The following is a 24,264-nucleotide window of genomic DNA, read 5'->3' as shown; positions in this document are numbered from 1 at the left end:
GTCTCACACTGACCACTGGGTAAACGGGCTCTTGGATGTCCAAGGAGTTGCAAACTCACCCACTGCCTGAGGCCACCCAACAGGAGCAATGGAGAGATCTTCAGATTCCTCCTCTTCGTTTTGGGTTTGGAAGTGCTCAGATGAGGCCCAACTGTGAAGCAATGCAGGCTTCTGTCAAGCCATAGTCCATCTTTTGGAAGCTTTGGTGCTCTTTGACCCAGCAGCAGTTTGTTAGGTTTTAGATTGCAAAAGAACAGGCCATTCACATGCAAAAGCCTCTGCTCTCAGCTTGGGTGGGGTTGTAAATTGGGTGGGGAGGGGTCTCAGGGAATCAGGGGGTGGTGCAAACAGCAATGGCTGCCAGTCCGCCCTGCCTCTGAGAGCTCCCTGGGTCTCTGTGTCCCGTGCCCCGTGCAGGAACAATGATCGCTGCAAGCACCTCTGCGAGAAAGCCACCCTCACGTTCCTGTCTCATTGCCAGACAGTCCAGTTTCTCCCCATATGAGTCCCCAGAGTCTCACCTGGAACTGGAGTTCAGAGCAATCAGGAGCTTGTATCTCCCTCCCAATTGAAAAAGACAACAGCGTATCTAGTTGCCAGCCTGTTTCTGCGCATGGCTCTATATCTCCGCACTTCCATACCTCCTACCCATCTCAATGCACTTTTCTCTTTCCTTCTAGTTGTAGAAGTTCCACTCAGCCAGCCTTCCTGTGGTTCTGGATAATATCTGCTTTGTCTTTTAGTTGTAGTTTTGATGTGGTTGTGTGAGGCAGCAAGTACAAGTGTATACCTATGCCACCATCTTGGTTCCTCCTCTGTGTTCTTTCTTTAAAACACTTTTCTCATAGATTTTCTGACACTATGTATTGAAAAAAAAGTTGGATCAGACTAAAGTAAGAATTCCTTCTTTTTTACAGCAGCATAGTATTCCATTGTGTAGTTGTACCACAGGTTTTCAATCCACTCATCTGCTGATGGGCACTTAGGCTGTTTCCAGATCTTAGCTATTGTAAATTGTGCAGCTATGAACATAGGGGTGCATATATCCTTTCTGATTGGTGTTTCTAGTTTCTTGGGATATATTCCCAGAAGTGGGATCACTGGGTCAAATGGAGTTTCATTTCTAGTTTTTTGAGGAAACTCCATACTGTTCTCCACAGTGGCTGCACCAGTCTGCATTCCCACCAGCAGAGCACAAAGGTTCCTTTTTCTCTGCATCCTCACCAGCAGTTGTCATTTGATAACCATTCTGATGGACACAGACACCAGGGGGGTGAGGGCATGAGTGGGGGGTATGGGAGGGCAATGGGGGGATAATGACACATATGTAATACCTTAATCAATAAAGAGAGAAAAATATATAAAAAAAAATTTTTTAAAGACTGAAGTAAAAATAGAGTTCATTTCTGAATTCCAGTTCTCTAGTTTCTCCTAGTGGGTTATACAGAATTTGTAGTTTATTTATCTATTCACCCCTCTTCCTGCATGCTAGTAGTCTATTCTACTAGTGTCTTCTCAACCCCACAGAATACACATTTCATTTTCTTCACCTCTTGTCTTTCCAGGTAAAATGTCCAGTGATCGAGCGTTGAGGAAGCAGCAACAGTTAAACAACCTTGTGTATGTGGTGACAAATCAGGCCAAACCTGGTGATAGAATTGTGGATTTCTGCAGCGGTGGGGTATGATATCTCTTCACGTATCTTTTTAGTCTTTCCAAGACGATGTGAATTTATATTACATTCAAGGACATGCTTTTATTTGGCAAGATCGTTATCTCAGGATGAGCAGAAACCTTAGGGACCAACTTTAACTTCTGTCTTTTCCTGCCTCTTTTAGGGTCACCTTGGGATTATGCTCGCTCATATGCTGCCATTATGCCAGGTAAAGTCTGAATAACAGATAAAAGAAAACATCCGGAAATGACATGATTCAGTTAGCTGAGCCTGGCTTGCACCTATTCTTTGAGTTTATAGTCATTCACCTGGGTCAAATGTGTGGCACAGGCATTTTCTTTTTTTCTTTGAGCTAAACATCTAAGATTCAAAGTCTGAAGGAATAAGTAGGATCACAAGAGTTCTTAACTGTATAAAAGAGTGATATATTAAATAATTTTTAAAATAAATAACTATTCCACTGCTAAATAAAATAATGATAAGACTAGTTTAATCGTCAACAAAATTTTATTCTGGAAATACTAGCATCTGAAACTTGTTGAGCACATTCTTTTGGTAACTTGATTTTTATGCATTGTATCAAAATTATAACAACAATAACAAAATTTTAAAGAAAAACAAAATCCAATCTACCTCCCCTCATCCATGAAATGATTTTCTCCTCGTGTTCTTAGTAAGTTCTTGTCCTTGAGGTTAATTATTGTTGCAAAATCTAAAAATGCAAATATAACTTTAGTTATGTTTTCACTCAGTATTGTATCAAAAAAGTTTTTCCCTATTGCAAATAGTTGTAAATGTTTTCATCAAAACAGTACTAAAATGTGACCACATAATATGTGTTTAAGAAAATGTACCATTATTTATGCAATTGTTGCCACCATTTATTAGAAGTTTGCTATTTTTAGTCTTCTGCCATATTAAGTAATTTCCTCACAGTGATCATCTTTTAACATAAAAGTCTAGAATTTTATGTCATTTTTCAAAAAATACAATTAAACTGGGGCACATTCTTTGCTTGTGAGCTCTCTAGAATGGACAAAATAGTTACAATGATTACTGCACTCCCAGAAGAAAAAAAATGTAGAGCCCATAGACTGGTGTGAATGACATATATCTGAATGATGGCAATTGGAGGGCTAGTCTTATTCTTTTACTTTCTTAGGAAATAAGGCGTAAATAAATAAGGACTCCTGGGAGAAACAGGCAGGTGTCTGTTTTATTATTTTAAAAAGCAACAATTTCATGATTGGAATAAGAGGAAGAAAGCTCATACGTGAGACTCCTGTAGAAACAGAGTCCGGTACATAGCATCTTCTTTCCTCCCTAACAGTTCTCCTGGGAACAGAGACCAGGAAGAGGGAAGCGTTTGACACCCAGGGTACTCTGACAGGTTTTATTATACAAAGGATCCAGGATATTCCCATAAAGACAAACATGAGGACAGAATTAGGGTAGAACTCGGAATGATCATGATGAAAGTGATAATTCTGCCCACTTTTTTCCATCCAAACCGATGCTCCTCTCCTATCTTCCTTGGCCTGGATTACTGTGAGAGACTCCTAATGGTGGCGCTGCCTTCTGCCTCGCTCCACTAACCCATACTATTCATTGCAGTAGCTGAAACTTCTGTTATCACTCATGGTCTGGCTCCTGTTGCCTCTCCAGCCTGATTTCCATCCCCACACCCTGCTCCCCATGCCCACCATCACCGTCACACATTGTGCCCAGCTACACCAGTTTTCTCAGTTCTTCAAACACAGTACATTTCTCACCTTGGGCCTTCATACATGTTTCTCTGTCTGCCTGAAACACTACTTCATTGCCCCGGCTAATTTCTATTAATTGTTCAGGCCTCAGTAAAGATGTTAGTTTTCCATATTTTTTAAAAAATATATTTTTATTGATTTTAAGAAAGAGGAAGGGATGATGGAGAGATAGAAACATCAGTGATGAGAGCAAATCATTGATTGGCTGCCTCAAAACCCAGGCATGTGCCCTGACCGGGAATTGAACCATGACCTCCTGTTCATGTGCCAGTGCTCAACCACTGAGCCATAACAGCGGAGCTACTTTTCCATATTTATTGAATAAAACCTGCCATAATCATCAGGTGTAGGTGCTCTGATAACACAATTTATGTCTTTTATTGAACACTTATCACTGTATTATAATTGCCTATTTTACTTATATCATTACAACTGTAAGCTTCAAGAGTTCAAAGACCTTGTTTACTTTTGTACCATATTATCTGGCATACTTCCTGGCACAGGATAAGGATCAATCTCTATATATAAAAGCCTAAGTGACCATTACAACCAGTCAACAAGCTGGTCGCACACTGACCCAGACCTTGCTTCTGGGGCCCGACAGCCCTGAATTTGGTTCACCTACACCCTGGACCCAGACAGGAGAGAGGAGGGAGCCCAAATCTTCACAGAATCGGCCATTGGTTAGCTTGTTGCTGGGGCCAACTTCCTGCAGTCCCTCCTCCCAGCCAGCCGGCCCCCTGATTGGCCCGAATGGGGGTGGGGCGCAGGCGGCCAACCTCCCATGGTCCCTCCCCCTGGTAGTTCTTTTCTCCTTATTTCCTACTTCTGTTCCATCATCGTTCTTCCCATCTTTCTCCTACCCTCCCTCCCTCCCCACATTCCTTCTTTCCTTTATCATTACCCCTGCCCTGCCTCCCCTTTTCCTTCCTTTCCACCTTAATTTTTTTCTTCACTTCCTCCCTCCGACCTGCTTTGCTCCCTCCCCCATTTCTTCCTTCTTCCCATTCTCCTTTTAAGCTCTACTGGCTCCCCTTTAAAACTTTTCTTGCCTCCCCTTTTCTCTCTCATCCTACCTTTCCATGCATTCGTCTCTACTTACTTTCACTGTTTTAACATCTATCTATCTATCTATCTATCTATCTATCTATCTATCTATCTATTTATCTATCTATCTATCTGCCTAATTATTCACTTTTTGGGGGGGGGGGGGCATTATCCCCCCTCCCAGGGCTCAGCTTTGGCCAGGTGTTTGCTGCCCCTTCCCCCTTCCCCAGCCTCCTTGCCTCTGTCCTGCTCCCATTTCCTGCCCAGGATGCCCGGCCCAGCGAGGGTGCCGAAGCCCGTGTGGCCCGGGCACTGCTGCTACTGTGAAGCAGGAGCGCCTCAACCCAGAAGGTCTCAGACCACCCACCACTCTGTCCCAGACCTGTGGGCACCTCCCCACCATCAGCCTGCACCGAGGGCCACCGTCCTCCCACGTCTGGGCGGGGCTCCCACCCTACTCCTCACTGAGCACACCTGCTCCCCCCCTTCCCCGCAGTCGCCACCCCCTCCCACGTGCAGCCCTGCAGTTTTCTTCCCTTTTCCATTCCTGCATCTTTTTCTTGTTCCCTTTCTGTATTTCTGTTTCTCCTCTCAGCCTGTCTACATACAGGCCTGCCTTCCTCTCCCTCTCCTTTCTTATCCCCTCCTATGGTATCCTATCCTACCCCGGGCCTTGCAGCTGCCTGAATAGAGGGTGGGGATGCAGCCTGCTGATCTGGTTGTGATGTTACGATGTAACAGATAATTTGCATATTACTTTATTATTAGTATAGATTATTAAGACTATGAAATACAGTAATACCCCCAGCCCAGGGCTCAGCTTTGGCCAGGTCTTTGCTGCCCCTTCCCCCTTCCCCAGCCTCCCTGCCTCTGTCCTGCTCCCATTTCCTGCCCGTTTTCTTCTTTAACTGTGCTCTCTACTGACTCCTTTATAAAGTTCTTTCCTCTCTCCTTCCCTTCTTAAAGCTTCCATTTGAGGGGGGGGGGGCATTAACCCCCAGCCCAGGGCTCAGCTTTGGCCAGGTGTTTGCTGCCCCTTCCCCCTTCCCCAGCCTCCTTGCCTCTGTCCTGCTCCCATTTCCTGCCCGGGATGCCCGGCCCAGCGAGGGTGCCGAAGCCCGTGTGGCCCGGGCACTGCTGCTACTGTGAAGCAGGAGTGCCTCAACCCAGAAGGTCTCAGAACACCCACCACTCTGTCCCAGACCTGTGGGCACCTCCCCACCATCAGCCTGCACCGAGGGCCACCGTCCTCCCACGTCTGGGCGGGGCTCCCACCCTACTCCTCACTGAGCACACCTGCTCCCCCCCTTCCCCGCAGTCGCCACCCCCTCCCACGTGCAGCCCTGCAGTTTTCTTCCCTTTTCCATTCCTGCATCTTTTTCTTGTTCCCTTTCTGTATTTCTGTTTCTCCTCTCAGCCTGTCTACATACAGGCCTGCCTTCCTCTCCCTCTCCTTTCTTATCCCCTCCTATGGTATCCTATCCTACCCCGGGCCTTGCAGCTGCCTGAATAGAGGGTGGGGATGCAGCCTGCTGATCTGGTTGTGATGTTACGATGTAACAGATAATTTGCATATTACTTTATTATTAGTATAGATTATTAAGACTATGAAATACAGTAATAATACTTTGCCCTAATGTCTGAATTATGTTTCTAAATATACTTTGTTTCCTGGGTGAAATCTAGGTTACATTAATAGAAAACAAGGAATTATCATTAATCCGTGCTAAGAAGAGAAGTGATGAGCTAGGTCTAAGCAACATTTGGTTTATTCAAGCAAATATGGAGTATTTTACAGGAATGTTTAATATTGGGGTAAGTAATAAAACAATTTCAATTTCCTTAGTTTAAAAAGTAAGAAAAATGATATGCCTTAGAGTAAATAAAAGAGGTACTTTTATATTCTTTGCAAAACTAAGAAATTTATAACTTTTATTTTATATTACCTACATAATATAGCATACTAATAAATATTATTTTATTCATAACACTTCATCATTATATGATAGAGATAACATTTGTTCTTCAACCAGATAAGAACTTTATTTTCTTCACTGCAGAATCCCCAGCGCCTCAAAACAATGTTTGACACATAGCAAGTACTTAAAAATAGCTATTAATTGAATGCAATGAATGAATTCTAATGAAGATGACTTCCCTTGATTTATGCTACATTTTTAGGAGATAATAAAAAAAAGAAAAACAAAGATAATTGAAAAATATAGCTTATTAGTAACCTATAAATACTAGAGTTATCTTTAAGTAATATTTACTTTAGCTAGGATTTGATATCTACCTGTATTTTTAGCATCCAAGAAACAGAAAATATGTTAATCATGTTTCTAAAACCTTAAGACCAACTTATTATTATTCAATATTACTAAAAAGACCTAAGATGTGTGATTCTACCAGCTCTTTAAACCCAAGTTTGTGTGCTCTGGTGGAATTTGAATTTCATTAAGATATTGGTGTTGCTGCTATTCCTTGCATTTGTTTTCAATAAATTTTTCCTGATTTTTATAGGACTCTATGCTCCATACAGAAAAATACATAATACTATTAAGATGAATCATCAGTACTTCTGTTACTGAGAGATTAATACCTGCTAAAAAAAAACACTTTGCTCTTTAGATATTTATGCAGCCATACAAATGCATATCAACACATATGCTAACATTGAAATTATACTCTGATTCTGCTTTAATTAAATCTTTTCCCTACTAATTAATCATGTTTCTTTTTTGTTCATGTTGTTATAATGTAATTATTACTATGATGAATATCTTATGCGTCAAGATGCTTAAGACTCTTAATACATTTGCCAAATCACTTTCCAGGAAGGTTGTGATCGTGTGCATTCTCAGCTGTATGTGTTCACATGACAGACTCAGTGGGCTCATCTAATGGAACTCTTGTCCAGGTTCAGATGCTCAGACCTTTGGTGGTGCTTCTGATGTTTTTCCAGTGAAAGGTCATTTCTTAAATACAAGCTACTGAAATTTGTGGAGTTGGTTGTTATTTTTTACAGCCTAAAGAGTATGTAATTTGTTTCCTTTGTAGATACAATCTAGATTGGTTCTCTCAAGCCAAGCCTATAAAAAGAGAAGTAAACTTTACGAAAACTATTAATAAGGTAACTGTTCATAAGGAAATTCAGGAAAATGCTGACATCTGATCCAGCAAATTAAAATTAAATATATATTTATGTGCACCTTAAAGTGCACATAAACAGGAAAAGATTAAAGCTTCTTCCATGAAATGAGTTATTGAGACAGTGCCCATGTTACCAGCACACCAGGCAGAATGTATCAGGTAGCGAGACATTGCTGCCCATTTATTCCCCTCTCAATTTACAAAATGCCCAGCCTATTGGCCATATGTCTCTTTATCCTTCTTTGGCTTATAGGTGCTAAATTATTGTGGCATATTCTTACATATTTCAAGGTCATAATTTACTAACACCAACTAAAAATGTGTAAGTCTTTTTGGAAGTGATATTTGCTCTACATTTCATAATAATCCTATATAATAAAAAGGTAATATGCAAATTGACTGTCACACCGTCACAAGATGACTGTGCCCGCACCGGAGGCAGGGTTCCCATAACAAGCCGTAACGCACGATCAGCAGGGACCTTAGGCTGCGTGGTGCCAGGGCGGGGGACATGAGGCTGTGCACCCTGCCCGGCAGGGATTGACGGGAGACCTGAGGCTGCGCCCCCCGCCCCAGCGCCAGGCTGGGAAACCTCAGGCCGTGCCCCACACCCAGTGCCAGGCGGGGGATCTGAGGCCTCATCCCCTGCCCCGGCACCAGGCCAGGGGACATGAGGGTGCACCAGGGGACCTGAGGCTGCATTCCCCGCCCAGTGGGGCTTGACGGGGTACCTGAGGCTGCACCTCCTCTCCCCCGGTGGGGTTTGACAGGGTACCTCAGGCTGTGCCCCACATCTGGTGGGGCTTGACAGGGGACCTCAGGCCATGCCCCTCGCCCCAGGCCAAGGGACCTCTAGCCACAACCCCGCTCGACAGGGCTTGACAGGGGACCTCTGGCCACGCCCCCTGCCCTGGGCCGAGGGACCAAGGGACCCCGGTGCCAGCCCTGGGGACCTAAGGGTGTGCTGGGGGACCCAAGGCTGCAATGTTTCTTTCATCTCGGACACTTCTATGACAGAGAAAGTGCGAATAGTGATATCAAAGTATTTCTTCTAATTGATTTCCTTTCAATGTGCACGAATCTGTGCACCGAGCCACTAGTATTACAGAAAAGGCCATTACTGTGGAAAAACACTTTACATTAAAAAACAAAAACTGTCCATGCTAAGCATCCTGCCCTACAAAATGCTGTTGTTGAATAATTCCAGCAATAAAATACAGTCATCTCAGCCAGGAAATAAGGTATTGATTTTTAAGAGTGGGATAAATATGTTTTATCTGTCAATGTATATCAGAATCTCAGAAGAGTTTATTTTTAAGTTATCTATTTTTTTCTATTTAACTTATAAATTTCAATATAATTATGATTTATCAGGTCTGAGTGCTTAATTACAAGCTTATTTCTAGTTATGTATGTTAATGTACAATTAGAAGATGCTAATGCAATTATAGAATGTAATTCAGTAACACTTTTGGTGAGCAATTTATATAATCTTTTTTTAAAGGATAATGAACTTGAGAAATTATATATTATGCAAACACAATTTAGAAAAATCATTAAGGCCAAATAGAGCACTTCCAGGTGAAGAGGCAGATAGGGGTATTTTAACCCTCTTTTCCCCCAAAAAAATCACACCCCCAAGAAACAGAAAAATTGTACTCCATCATTAATGAAATTACTATCACCATTCTGTAACTTGAGCCACAATTTAGACAGAAATCAGATTAAAGGAAAATGATAAATTATTGAACAGAGAAGAACTTAAATGCATGAGGAGAGGGAATGGCAAGAGGTTATTAGAAAGTAAGTCTCTTTGCTCTCACAGAATCCCAGAAAATTTTAGGAATTCAGCTACCAGAAACCTCAGAGGAAGGGTATAGAGAAGGGCTGAAATTATATTTAATTAACAATATTTAGGGACCCATATTCCCACCCCTATCTGTATAAATAGGTAACTATTTCTCCCTACTCCTGCAAGAGGTTGGAGGTTTATTCTATGAGGAAACTGAATCAGAGACGCTCTAAATATAGGGATATGAGGCACAGAGGAGGACAAGGGTGACATGGACACCGAAAACAGGAGCTAAGTGAGAATCTGCTTCCCAAATGATGGTAAACTTCTCCCCACCACCCCCCACCTTGCTATTTGCTCTTAATTCCAAAACTTCAGAAGCTGGAATCATCTCCTCAATCAAAAGTTTTAAAAGATCCTTTGCGCAATCAACTGTTCCCAGAGAAAGAATTACTGGTACCATAACTGAATTCAAATAAACAAAAACCAGCTGGTCACCTGCTCACCCAGTCACTAGTAAAGCCCTCCAGTCTTCATTCAGAACTTCCAATCAACTTTTAGTGATTTGCTCTTTAATACAAACTGACAGCCAAGGAATATCAAACATGGAAAACTTCCACAATAGAAGATGGAAACCAAAGCAACAAATGTGACAAAGGATCTGATTCGGGGAGAGGTCAACAAAAGATAACACATAGATGAAGCAAGGATAGAATTTTAAAAAAGGAACCATCAGAGGACTTCTTGGAAATTAAAAATATATTAACTACCTAGTTCATTTGGGATCAGTGGATAGAGTATCGGCCGGCAAACTGAAGGATTGTGGGTTCAATTCCCGGTCAAGGGCACGTATCTTGGTTGCAGGTTCAATCCCTGGCCCTGGTAGGGATGAGCCGGAGGCAACCAATTGATGTGTCTCTCTCACATCTTTATCTCTGTATCTCTACACTCTCTTCTCTCTAAAAAAATCAATGGAAAAAATATCATTGGGTGAGGATATTATATACATCGGTACATACTAGTACTAGTACATAACAAAATAAAAGTAGAAATCTAAAAAATGTAATGTAGAACATTACCTGAGAAAAATATAGAACAAAAGCCCGACTGGTGTAGCTCAGTGATTGAGTGTCGACCTATGAACCAGGAGGTCATGATTTGATTTCCGGTCAGGGCACATACCCAGGTATGCCATTGATCCCCAGTAGGGGTATGCAGGAGGCAGCTGATTGATGATTCTCTCTCATCATTGATATTTCTCTCCTTCTCCCTTCCTCTCTGAAATCAATAAAAATATTTTTTTAATTATATAGAACAAAAAAATCAAAGGAATAGGAACTGGAAAGAAGTTATGTTTTAAAAAAAATTAGAGATTCAGTTCACAAAGTTCAATGCTTCAATAATAAGAGGACCAGAAAGAGGAACAGATAAAATGGTCAGGAGAAAAATACAAAGAACTAATAGAAGGAAATGTGTCAAAAATAATGTGTTTCTTTTTATTGAAAAGCTCACTTGAAAAATGACCTAAACCAAGATACGTTGTTGTGAAATTTCCTAACAGTCCCGGGCGGGGAGGGGAGGGCGGGGAAGGGGGGAGAAACTTAATACTAAAAAAAATTTAATCAAAATGCTATCATACTTCTCAATAGCAACATGAAATCAGTGAGGCAAAGACTTTAAAATTCTAAAGGAAAAGTTCCAGTCTAAAATTCTATACCTAATCAATCCAACCACCATGTATGAAGGAAATAGGAAATGTACTTCAGGAAACTACCTGAAGATTGGCTGCACCAAAACAAGAGAGTAAATAAGAAAAAAGAATAAGCGGTATCCAGGAGGGGGTGGGGAAAGTCTTGGATGTTCAAAAATGTACAGCACACTTAACTCAGCAGTGAACAGTATATACAGAGCAGAATAGTAAAAACACTACATGAACACAAAGGGGAAGGGTGTATAAATGTGCAAAAGATTTCCTCATCTCCTATTACAGAATATCATAGATAATATTTAATATTTACAAAGCAAGAGAGAGCAATATACACTTATGCTAATAGAAAATGTATGGATTTCAGGAAATAAAACTAATGAGTTGAGAAGCATTAGCTTTGGTCGCCAGATTTTCTTTTAAGGAGAGAAGAGTGTATACAGAGCAAGAGACTCTTTTTGTAATTGCATGCCTTTTAGTGTTATTTGAATTTTAAATCCAATTACCTGTAATATAATTACATGAAAGTTTTTAAAGAGGGGAAACACAAGTGCACAGCTGGGACCAAGCCTGCTTTTGTCTAGGGTATCTGGATGGGAATCCTTTGAGAAGCCCAGGCTCAGAGCATCACTGAGCTGGGCAAATTCAGAGGTCACTCAGTTCAGTCTTCTCATGTTACAGATGGAGACTTGAGGCTCTAGGAGGGGAAGAGGAACATAGTTAATGTGAGAGCTGGCACTAGAGTCCAGTCAGTGACTTTCTTGTTCACTCTCCATGTCTAAAAAAGGAGTAAATGGGAACATGAAGAACTAGGATAAAGGTTGGTATCAGGCAAATTAAGTTTTAATCTTGGCGTCCTCACTTGTGATCTTGGACCAGCCAGTTAGCTATTTTTGTGGAATGTGGATTATTGACACCTATGTAGTAAATGTTAAATGAATCTAAAAAAATTAGTCATAAATACATATAACACAAACTTTGTTTGGGGGCTATGAATAAAGCGTAGGCTTATTATTTAAAAATGTGTCATATTAAAAACCAGAGGCCTGATGCACAAAAACCAGAGGCCCGACCTGCACCCTCTCCAATCCAGGAACCCTCAGGGCATGTCCTACTGACGACTTGGTCCCGCTCCCAGTGTTCTCTGCTCTCTGCGGGGCCTGCCTGCTCCACACCATGGCAATGGCCAAACAGGCCCTGCTGGGTACTGTCTGCGGGCATGCTTGCCTGCTCGCGGGTCGCTGTGGTGACAGCCAAATAGGCCCTGCTGGCCGTAGACACTCCAGAGGCAGCAGAGCAGCGAGGCTTGATCCACTACCGGAGTGGGCGGGTCCTGCCTCTCCGCTTGGTCCCCACAACCCCTGGCCCGGCCTACAGGCCCAAACACTCCAGTGGCAGGGCTGAGGGGACTGGGCTCTACCATCTTGTGGCTATGAGCACCGCCATCTTTGTGACAGAGTGATGGTTAATTTGCATATTACTCTCTTTTTTAGATAGGATTAGCATATATTCTTCATCAACATATATTTCTAGAATGTTTTTTAATATATATTATCTTAGAGAATAATCAACATATATTTTTTCATTCCCTAAGAATGAAAGGTGTTGTAATAGTTTGTCTAGGGAAGGGGTGGGGAACCTTTTTTCTGCCAAGGGCCATTTGGATATTTATCACATCATTTTCTTAATATAATTCACTTAATATAAATGTATGTTGCCGAAACCGGTTTGGCTCAGTGGATAGAGCGTTGGCTTGCGGACTGAGGGGTCCCGGGTTCGATTCCGGTTAAGGGCATGTACCTGGGTTGCAGGCACATCCCCAGTGGGGGATGTGTAGGAGGCAGCTGATCGATGTTTCTGACTCTCTCTATCTCTCTCCCTTCCTCTCTGTAAAAAAATCAATAAAATATATTTAAAAGAAATAAATGTATGTTGCTATGAAAAAAGCTCCCAGGTTTATTCAATTTTTTAAGTCCCACCTGTGGTTGCCTTGGCAGGGCCAAACCAAATGATTTCTCGGGCCTTATACAGTCCAGGGGCCAGACATTACCAAACCCTGGTTTATAGTCTTTCCTTGTCTAGGGGCTACCCAGTTGAAAGACATTATGAGAATGAGTGACAATTAATTTCATGTATTTACTACCACATGTGACAAAGATGTTTATTGAAGTTTCTTGGCTGTTCAGTTTTATTTTGCAAACTTACATGATAGGATAAGTATTGTACTTACAACTTTTATGATGTACAGATTAATTGAAGTAAGAAAATATAAGAGAAGGACCCTTAGCTTATAGTCCATGAACTCTGCAGCATATATCTGAGTAGAAAATATTAATATTTGCTTTGGAATATGCATGACTTTAGCCAATAGATAAGTTTAGAATTTCAATTTTTATTTGCTTTGGAATATGCATGACTTTAGCCAATAGATAAGTTTACAATTTCAATTTTTATCTTTAAATTAGAATTTGGTGTATATACAAAGAAAGGGGTTGATATTAAGAAATTCATTATTTGAGACCACAATTTTGAATTCTTTGGATCAGTCAGTGAAGTAGTTGTTTGCTATGATGTCAGCTAAACATTAATTCAATTTCTTTTCCCCCAGCACATTCGCCTTCATTAGATAGTCATAGTTGCTATTTTGATGTTCTTTCTACAGTTGTCAAATCTATCTGATGTGTCTTATATTAATAAATCTATCCTTTATGGGATATATTACAGACTTTCTGGGTCAGATGCTTGAGATGTAATTAGAAATTAGATTTCATACAATACTGTGGATAAGAATGTTTTAAGAAAATAAGTGATGTATTTATCGTTGTCATTTTTTCCCTTTGTCACTTCCTTTATGTGTGGTCAGCACATCATTTCTTTTCCACATTAGTCAGTGGGGGTCCTAAGACTGATATCCAGAAATCCTTCATTAAAAAAAGATGGCCTCAAGGTTCCTTCCAGCTCCAAAGATGCTGGTCGAAAGCATGGCATGCATGCTGTAATAGAGTGTGAGCTTTGGAGTCAGACTTGGATTCAGAGATCATCTGGAATGCTAGCTGGCTTGGTGACCTTTGACATGTTATTGCAGGTGGAGCCAATAAGAGCTACTTAAAGTAGTAAATGAAGGGGACAGACTTCAATGATGAAATCAAGAAAAAAACACTGTAAAATTTTGACATCTGACAGATCCTCAGTAAATGCTCGTTCCCCATGGAGCTTTAATTCCAGACAGTGGTCGGACCAGTGAGATGATACAGTGAGGAGTGTATTTGTAAAGAGTAATTATCTGGGATGGAGTAATTATCTGGGATGGAGGCCCCACCCTGTCTGAGTTAGAATCCTTAATTTATTGTGTGAGCTAGAAGAAGTTACGTAACCTCTCTGGACCTCAATTTTCTCATCTTAAAATGGATATTTGCACACCCATGTTTATAGCAGCACTGTTCACAATAGCCAAGATGTCCATGGACAGAGGAATGCATAAACAAAATGTGGCATACATATGTAGGGACAATGGAATATTATTCAACCTTTAAAAAAAAGGAAATCCTGTCATAGGATACAACATGCTTGAATCTTGCAGACGTTATGCTAAGTGAAATAAGCCAGGCACAAAAAGACAAACATATGATTCCACTCAGATGAGGTATCTAAAGCAGTCATACACATAGAAACAGAAAGGAGAATGGTGTGCAGTGTTTAACGCTTCTTCATATCCCCTGTGAGTCACACACAGTAGACATATAACTTTGAGTTGTTTAAGCTTATACAATTCCCACGTTGAGTTAATTAATGTATTAAATAGTTTGGATTCAGTTGTTACTATTGACAGAGCATAGAAAATGAACCAAATTTTTGACTTCTGTATTCCTAGCCACTACCATAATACTGATACATAGGAAATGCCCAGTGATTATTGAACAAATGAATAAATGATGAATGAATGAATTGTTCAGTTTCTAGAACTGTAAATAATAATTATAGACCATTAGTGATTAAGAAATAACAAATTCCTCAACAAAATCACTCAACTTCATGTTCCTACAGAGGCTTTCTATACCAGATGTTTCATGATTTTTTCAAAGCATATTTCTTTTAATAAGAATTAAAATAAAATACAAAAATTGATATGGCTAATGTGAATCGTAAGGCTTAAATCTGTAGGTTTTCATGTGCATTATTTTTCTATCTCTGTTTTAACAAATTACCACCAACTTGGCAGCTTACAATAACATAAAGTTGTTACCTCACAGCTCTATAGGTCAGAAATCTAGGTGGGCTCAGTTAGTCTCTTTGGTGTCATTAGATTAAAGTCAGGCATTGGCTTGGTTTGGCTTTTTCCTGAGGGGATAATCCACTTCTGGGATCATTTCAGGTTGTTGGTAGAATTCAGTTACAGCGGTTGTAGGACTAAGGTTCCTGCTCCCTGCCTGGCTCAGCTGGGGTCACTGTCAGCTTCTGTAGAGCTACCCATGTTCCCCCGCTCATGGCCGCCTCACCGTGAAGGCCAGCAGTGGTGGCTCAGGTCCTTCTCTCTGACTTCTGTCTCATTTCTCCTGCTTCCTGTCTGAATAAGTTCTGTATTGTAAGGCCTCATGTGATTAGATTGAGTCCACCTATGTAATCCAGAATAATCCTGCTATTTTCATCTTAATTTCAGCTGCAAAAAAAATCCTTTTTTTTCATATTAGGCTCTATCTAGGACATCTTGGAGTGATCATTATGCCTACCACACCATGCCTGTCTTTTTTGTTTGTTCCCTTGCAGTTTATCTGTTTATATAACCATGCCATTTCTCCTTTAGAATTTTCCAGTGTGGATTTTGCTGATCACATTCCCCTGATTTTGTTTCACGTATTACTTTGTTTCCTGTATTGTCTAGGAATTGGTAGTTAGATCTTGATTATAGTGGCATAATCAGATCAGGTTCACTTTTGGGTAAGACCACATCATAGGTGGTGGTGGGTTCTATCTGCAGGCACTTACATCTGGCTGCCTTACTTCAGTAAGAATTGTGAAATGATGATGTTCTAATTTTATCATTCTGCCTTCGTTTAGTTTTCTTTAGCAACTATGTGGTTACACTGAGATGTCGTTCACATAGGAAATGCCAGATGAAACTTGTTTCTTTTCTAATATTTTCCAGTTTTCAAAGTGAGTTGGTTATCAACCAAAAGTAATGTTAATTTTTTTCCAGTATGATTATTGATTCATCAATTTAGTATTTGAAATACTTCAGTCCATTGCAGTTATTATTATTTTTTAATTTCTTTATTGGTTAAGGTATTACAAATGTGTCCTCATCCCCCCATTAACCTCCATCCTCCCCCGCCCCCAACACACACACACTCATACTCTCATTCCCCTGGTGTCCGTGTCCATTGGTTTGGTTTATATGTATGCCTATAAGTCCTTTGGTTGATCTCTTCCCCTTACCCCCACCCTCCCCTACTTTCCCTCTGGGGACTGATAGTCTGATAAACAGCAGTCAGACATTGCAGTTATTATTGTCACTGATGCTCAAATATTCCCATCTTTGTTCAGTGGGAGCCGCTTGGATGTGGTCCTTGAGTCTTTTTGATAAGGCTTCAGTAATATTGACAGCATCCATGCTTTCAGTATAACAGGCTGTTCCAGCTCATCTGTGAATTTCCTGCCTCATCAGCTATTTCTCCGTGGATCTCTAAATTCGTTGAAAGGAAAATGATATTTAAATTACCATAGTCTAGGTGCTAGAGTGGTCATTGCTACTGGTTTGGCCTTTGTTTCTAGGCTTCTTAGTGGTCTGAGCTAGGCAATACTGTGGTTTTTTTAAACAAGTATACTGATACTTCCAATTTAAATTCAGGATGAGAGGATTTGAAGTTAGCCTCATTTATTTAACATATATCTCTTCTTTCTTAAGCTAAAAGAAAATCTGTTTCCTAATGACATCAGCATATTTCTTGTTTTATCCCAATATATACCCATTAAAGTTATAAAAAAGCATAGTTTGAGAGTTTTGTAAAATTGTTTTTCATTTAATAATATCTTCCATAGTGATGTATATATTGCTTATTTCTTTTTAGAGCTGCAGAATACTTCATTGTGTTTATTCATCAGTCCTCTATCCATGGGAAATTGGCTAGTTTTTATTTTGTTTTCAGATGTTGCCTCAATGAATAAATCTTTTTTATATTTTTGCCAATGTGTCCCTTGAACAAATTTTTGGAAGTGACATCACAAATTAAGCATGTAATTTTGTTTCTCCACAGGCTGGCCCATAGAGTGGCATCAATTTTTATGAATTTTGTTATTTTAATAGGTGATAAGTAGTATCCTTAAAGTAGTTTAAATACTTGTTTCTCTTATATTGAGCATTATTAGGTGATTTTGCTTTAAAACCTATATGTATATTTTTGTTTGTGAACTGTCCAAAGCTCTTACTCATTTTACCATCAGATTATGGGCTTTTTCTTATTCTGGAAGCTTGTTATACATTAGGAATATTAACCCTTTGTTTATGCTATAAATGCAAATCTTTTCACTTTGTTGTTTGGCTTTTTACACACAGTTCTGAGGGGCTTTTTGCCATTTAAAATGGCTCTTAAAATTTTTCACTCTGTCATATTTATTAACCTTCCCCCTTATTGCATGTGGATTTTCAGACATAGTTAGGAAAGTATTTCCCACTCCTCTTAGTTATGGAGGAATTCACTCATTTTTGTTTGTTTGTTTGTTTGTTTTAATATCTAATTTATTTGAAATTTATTATGTGTGATGAGAGAAAAGTATTAGTTTTATTTTCTATAGCTATCAAATTAACCCAACATCACTTTAGTGAAAAGCCCATCGTTTCCCTAGTGGGGGGAAATGCCACCTTGTTGCCTGCTAATTGTCCCTGTTTACATGGTTTCATTGATCAGTATCTCATCATTATTTGCCTGTTATTCTGACCTGCATTTGGTGACAATGGAAATTAGAAGCATGTGATGCAATAGAAACTTTTAGTCTGAAATCCATCCTATAAATACTGCTTAGATTTAGTTGTTTTGTTTAAATGAGGGGAATGAACTCTTTTGCATGTAGCAATGGAAGTGAGAACAACAGTAAAGAGAGAGATATAAAAGTAAATTGTCTAAACTTTTCTGTGAGAGCCTTAAGAGGGCTTTGTGGGGAAGCAGCCTGCGTAGTTAAGGCATGGGGTCAGGATCCTGCCCTGCTTTGTTGTGGGCACCCTTAATTTCCCGCAGCCTTAGTTTCCTCATTTTTAACATGCAGATAATAAAATCTTCCAGGGCTGTTGTGAGCATAGAAAGATTTGTGTGCAGTTGCTCAGCATAGAGCCAGTACATAATAGGCCCTTAGTGTTGGTTCTCTTCTTTCTCCCTCCAGGAAAAAATGCATCTACAATTTTTGCTCTTAGATTTTCTCCAGCTGCTCATGAAAATAAGAACTAGTCTTAATTTTGCTTTGGAAAGCTGATTAAATAAAAAGGGCAGATGAGGAATCAAGTTTTTACTCTCCCAATAACCCTGGAGTTGTTGCTGCCTTCCCTGGACAGCAGCCTTCCTGGGCTCTACTGTCAGAGTGAAACAGAAAAAGTGGGTGACAGCAATCATAGGGATTGTTGGCGCCTATGTAGTTGAGGGAGGCTTAGAAGGAGGAGAGAATTAAAGACGAGGATTGAGAACAGAGCTCTTGCTTCTCTCTTCCTAGTACAGCATTGTTTTTGGTCTTCCAGTTCAAAAGGGGAATCTGGCTTATAACATTTCACATTCAGAAATTTCCAGAAAATCATCTCTTCCTCCTGAACACCCCGGCCTACCCTGAAGTTGAGAGATCGGTCCCTAGAAAGAACAATTACAACGCAATACGATTTTCTTCTGTCCAGAATGAATTGGAAATGTGAGCATTTTTTTGACAAAATGCCTTATCTTTTAAGATTCCTACATCTGATTTTTTTATATAGGCCTATTTTGCTTTGTTTAGTCTAATAATTTTCAAAATTGCTTACTTTATTTAGTAATTAATATATATATATATTAATATACAATATGTATATGGAATTTGTTTTCAAAAACATCTGAAAATCATTTTCATTTTTTTGATGAAAGGAAAATTTATCCAGGTGCCAACATCCTGAGAAGATGGCAATCTCATGCCTTAACAACCATCTTTTTGAAAATAATTTTAAGAATTTCTTTTCTTAATTATTGGAAGTCTATCATGACTTTAATTTGTAATTTTATTTGTTTCTTTTTAAATAAACACATCTGAAGTAGTTTATGTAATACATCATTCAGTGTTAAGAATTGTTATAATATGAATATGAAAAGGTACTATAAAAATAGGATTTAATAAGTTTTTACACTGCACTGATTATATTTATGTAGCATTTGAAAAAGTGCAAATATATTTTCATTAATTTTTGCCTCAGTATTATGACATGTCATATTAACCCTAGTTTTTAGTTGAGAACACTAAGGCCCTAAGAAACTGAATTTTAAGTGGCCCAGGATCATACAGCCAACTCAAGTTCTAGCCTAGAAGAAATTCTTATTTCAGTCTAGTGTTCTCATCACAATGCTACAACTGAACTGAATTCATAAAAGCAAGAATACTAGTGTAGACATGCATACATAATATATTTCCCATCACATCAGATTTTCTACTGAATGAATCTTATTCTTCATTTGCAATATTCCATTTATAATTTTTCAACCTTGCTTAATTTTCTTAATATGAATAGCTAGCTACTTCTTTGGTGTGTCCAAATGAGAACTAACCTATATAATAAAAGCCCAGCAATCAAAATGGCAGAACAACCAGGATGACCGTGGCCCCTCACCCCGGCTGGCCCCACCCCCAGTGAGGACCCCCACCACAATCAGGGGTGTGGCTGGCCTGCAAACTGCCCGTGGCCCCTCGCCCCAGCCGGCCCTGCCATCAAGTGGGGACTTCCACCCCATTCCGGGGCCCGCATCAGGGAAGGCTGGCCAACCCCCACCCATAGACCGGGCCTCTACCCTATATAATAAAAGGGTAATATGCAAATTGACCCTCACAGCGGAACAACCAGAACGACCACTCAACCAGTCACTATGAGGTGCACTGACCACCTCTTGGTCTCTTTCCCCGGCCAGCAGGCTCCAATCACCTGATGGTGAACGGGGAACCGGGGGCGGGGGGGAACATAGGTGGCACTAGGCCAAAGCCCCTGCCCCACCAATCGCCCCACATACAGAGGGCAACCTGTGGCAGGGGCGGGACCAGCCGACCTCTTGGTCCCTTCCCCTAGCCATCAGGCTCCAATCGCCTGATGGTGAATGGCGAACAGGGAGTGGGTGGTGGCAGGGGGCAGGGCCAGCTGCAGGCAGCCAGGGAAGATGGTTCTGATCGCAGGCCAGGCCTAGGGACCGTACCCGTGCATGAATTTCGTGCACTGTGCTTCTAGTTATGGAATAATATAGACAGTCTTTGGGTTACGTCGAACTTGATGTATATCATTTTGTGGTTACGTCACCATCTCTGTTTATTTATTGAATAATATAGACAGTCTTTGGGTTACGTCGAATTTGATGTATGTCATTTTGTGGTTACGTCACCATCTCTCTGTTTATTTATATAAAAAAAAAAGTTCCATCATTTCGACGTATGTACATATGTGCTTTATGTTTTTTATCATTTATTTACCACAAGTAAAGGTCAGGAATTGTTATCTTTCTTTTAAATTTCTTTTACTGTTTCACTTCATTACTGCTGTGTATGTGCTCCATGTGAGTGGCGTAGGTGCTTATGTAGGTGGGTTCCAATTTACTGTGAAAATCACACTACATTGCTCCATAGGAACAGATCTCTGACATAACCCAAGGACCTGCTGTATTCTGGTAATTTGAAATCTCTTGAGGATTCTCACCAAAAGTATCTTTAAAAGGCACAAAAATAGCACTGTTAGAAAGAAAGAACTTGGTGCTAAGGTCTGATTTTGTTTTCCAGGTGGCACTGCATGCCTGTGGCGTGGCAACAGACATGGTGATTGAGCACTGCATCCAAACACGGGCTGCCTTCGTCACGTGCCCTTGCTGTTACGGTTTCATTCAGAATACCTCCAAGTTTAATTTTCCAAAAAGGTGAAAGTCAGTGTTCTACTTAAGGCACGAATATGGGGATTAAACCAATGCACACTACTCTTTTGATATAAAGTTGTAATGAGACTTCAGTTATGAACTCTTTTCCTCTTTCCACAATGGCAAGTACTGTTTATAAGTTTTACAAGGAAGAGAGGGTCTCCCCGATGTCTGCCCTTGATTTTTCTCCTGGATCAAGCTCTTGCAGAAATTTAGAAGCAAGAATGTTTAGGAGTCTGACGACCAGAAGTCTTACAGCTTCAGCACTTCTCTGTGTACTTCTGAATGGAACTCATTCCCTATGAGAGGCAGGAGGTGTGGTGGTTAAGTGCTTAGGGCCTGGAAGTATTTCTCCTGGTGCAACTATTGGCTCCTCATTCTTTTATAAGTTGTTTCACCTCAAGCAACTTACTTAAACTCTTTTTGCCTACATTTTCTCATCTACAAAATGGAGGTTGTAATAGTAAATGACCTCATGGTTTTTGTGGGAATTAAATGATATATATGTAAAGCCCTTAGAAGCCACCATAGAATTTACACTTAATTAATATAAGCTGTTGCTAGTTACAGTAGTACTAGCCCATGGGTGGTGATGATTAGTCTGCAAGTTCGACAGCCATTTTTGCAGTGCCTCTTATCCCACATAGTCGGGGTGACATTCTAACTCGCATCACTTTAACTCAGCCTTTGGTGTGTATGGCATCTCACTCTCTGAGCCATAGTTATTGAGAATCATCCAATCATGTTAACTATAGAACAGATTCAATATGTTAGTTTTGGAAGTTTATCCTATAATGTGTCAAAAATGATTTCTTGATCATTTGCATCATTACTTTTAAGAAGTTTTATAATTTAATTTTATTAGTATTTATACTTAAAAGCTTCTTATCTACATAATTTAGAGTTAAAAGTAAAAACAATAGTCTTCTTATTTTTGTCTTCCATTGTTTTGTTCTTTACTACAACTTGCAACTAGTTGAGAAAAAAATAAAGGAACTCTGGACAAGCCAGAAATAGACTATAATTTGCAGCTTGTTCAATAGCTGAAATTTCATGTTATTCTAAATCTAATTAGATAAAATGCATATTTTATAACACATCAAGAAATTTAAGGCTAGCAATAGAAAGATTCTTAAGAATGCTAATTTGAGTTGCTCAGCTTGCACTCTCACTTAACTGATTTTAAAGTCTCAACTTCAAGCTGCCAATCACATCTCTCTAGATATACTGATATTTGCCCCCTTTGTCATGGGAGAACCACTCCAAGGTCACTATGCCCCTGCCCTAATCACTCCAAGGCCAGGTAGCAGACAACTAGGGAAAGCCCCTATGCCCCAGAGATTGCTCACATTATTCACACCAGCCATTCCTAAGCTTGTGCACCCTGCCATGCCATGCCTTCCCAGGGAATCTGCAATAAAGGCTCATTCCCTCTTCCTCCTGACCCCTGGTGCTTCCCCTGTGGCCCTGTGTCGTGACATGTCATCCCTCCTCTTGGGAACTGTGAGGAATAAACTGTCTTTTTAATGGCAGCCCGCTCCTGATCTGTTGGACCCTCTGCTCCTGACTAGCAATAAAACTTTCATTTGCAAACAGATTAAATCTGTGGGCACTCATGTGGGGAAGAGAAAAAAATGACTGTGCTTCTCTAATAGTATAAACAATCTTTGGAATAACTTGTTTGTAATTAATAACAAATTGATGGTATGTTTTGCCTTTATATAAAGTCACTTCAAACTGACATAGTTTTTAGTTCAGGATAGCATTACATACTCTTCGGATAAAATATATTTTTAATTATAATTTAAATAAAATTTTAGTTCCTTCAAGATTATTTCTATTCTTAATATTTGGCATTTTAAATTATGACTAATTTCTTTTTCTTTTATATTTCAGTGAACAATTTAAGAAAACTTTATCATACAAGGTAACCTTTAAAGATCTAGATGTATTCTTAATATACTTTTTATCTTTTTTATATATTTTCCTTGCAGTTTTCTAATAGAGTATATAATCTACAGTATAGTTATATTTTAATTACTCATGAACATCTAATGTGGAATTTCTTATTGAAATCAAGGTTAATCTTTACATAGTTGACAAGTTTTTATAAATGGTCTGAGCATTTACCCTGGATGCAAGCCAACTAGTTAGCCTGCCACAGTCTCATGGATGCTGAGAGAAGACAGGAGACTCCTGTGTCAGCGACAAACACAGCTATTGCTCACAGTGATGGGGGGAGCCAGACTATCATTTTTGCACTGACTTCCTGAGGCTCAGTGCCTACAGGGCAGCACAAAAAGAGCCAGGTAACACTTATACACACACAGGAAAAGAAACCTGAGCTTAGGGAACCCAAGTGTTTTAAGATGTAATCTTTAAGTAAGAATGCCTGCCCTTTACTCTGGAAGAAGACACTCTATAGTTTCTAAGGCTGTTTCCTAAACAAACATCTTTAAAAGGATAATCTGGAAGAGAGACAAAATTATCAGTAAAAGTAAATATTTTAGGTTTTACCAGCCACTTACAAATCTTCTGCATATTCTACATTGTCCTTGCCTTTGTTGTAAGTTTACAACCCTTTAAAAATGTAAAAAAATAATCTTAACGTTTGAGCCGCACAAAATCGGGTCATAGGCTGGACTGGGCCTGTGGGCCATAGTTTGCCAACCCCTGATGTGAAACAAAGGCAGTGCCTCTGCTCACAGACATGAAGAAACACAGGAGCCCCACAGAGAATTGTTTCCCAATGGCAGTCAGCACGTTACACAGCTCTGAGTTGCCAACCTGAGCAGAACAGTTTCCAGCTTGCTTGCTTTTTTTAATAAATTCTTTTTATTTTTCAATTATAATTGACTAGAGGCCCGGTGCACAAAAATTTGTGCACTCGGGGGGAAGAGAGGGTCCCTCAGCCTGGCCTGTGCCCTCTCGCAGTCTGGGACCCCTTGGGAGATAACGACCTGCTGGCTTAGGCCTGCTCCCAGGTGGCAGAGGGCAGGCCCAATCCCTAGGTGCAGCCC

At 40.0% G+C, this 24,264-nt stretch overlaps 1 protein-coding gene across 2 annotated transcripts in view; it reads left to right on the top strand.

Annotated features, from left to right (window-relative positions):
• GSTCD (glutathione S-transferase C-terminal domain containing) overlaps nt 1-24,264 on the top strand; it is a 131,065-nt gene that overhangs the window by 96,647 nt on the left and 10,154 nt on the right. For both annotated transcript variants that reach the window (XM_006778902.2, XM_015558094.1), the window contains exons 6-10: nt 1,566-1,681; nt 1,839-1,883; nt 6,175-6,303; nt 21,114-21,247; nt 23,141-23,171. In XM_006778902.2, the coding sequence (XP_006778965.1) occupies nt 1,566-1,681; nt 1,839-1,883; nt 6,175-6,303; nt 21,114-21,247; nt 23,141-23,171 (455 nt within the window). The remainder of the gene's footprint in view (nt 1-1,565; nt 1,682-1,838; nt 1,884-6,174; nt 6,304-21,113; nt 21,248-23,140; nt 23,172-24,264) is intronic.

The sequence above is a fragment of the Myotis davidii genome, unplaced genomic scaffold (genome assembly GCF_000327345.1).
Source record: "Myotis davidii unplaced genomic scaffold, ASM32734v1 scaffold967, whole genome shotgun sequence".
NCBI classification, from domain to species: Eukaryota; Metazoa; Chordata; class Mammalia; order Chiroptera; family Vespertilionidae; genus Myotis; species Myotis davidii.
This window is presented reverse-complemented; position numbering and strand designations above follow the sequence as displayed.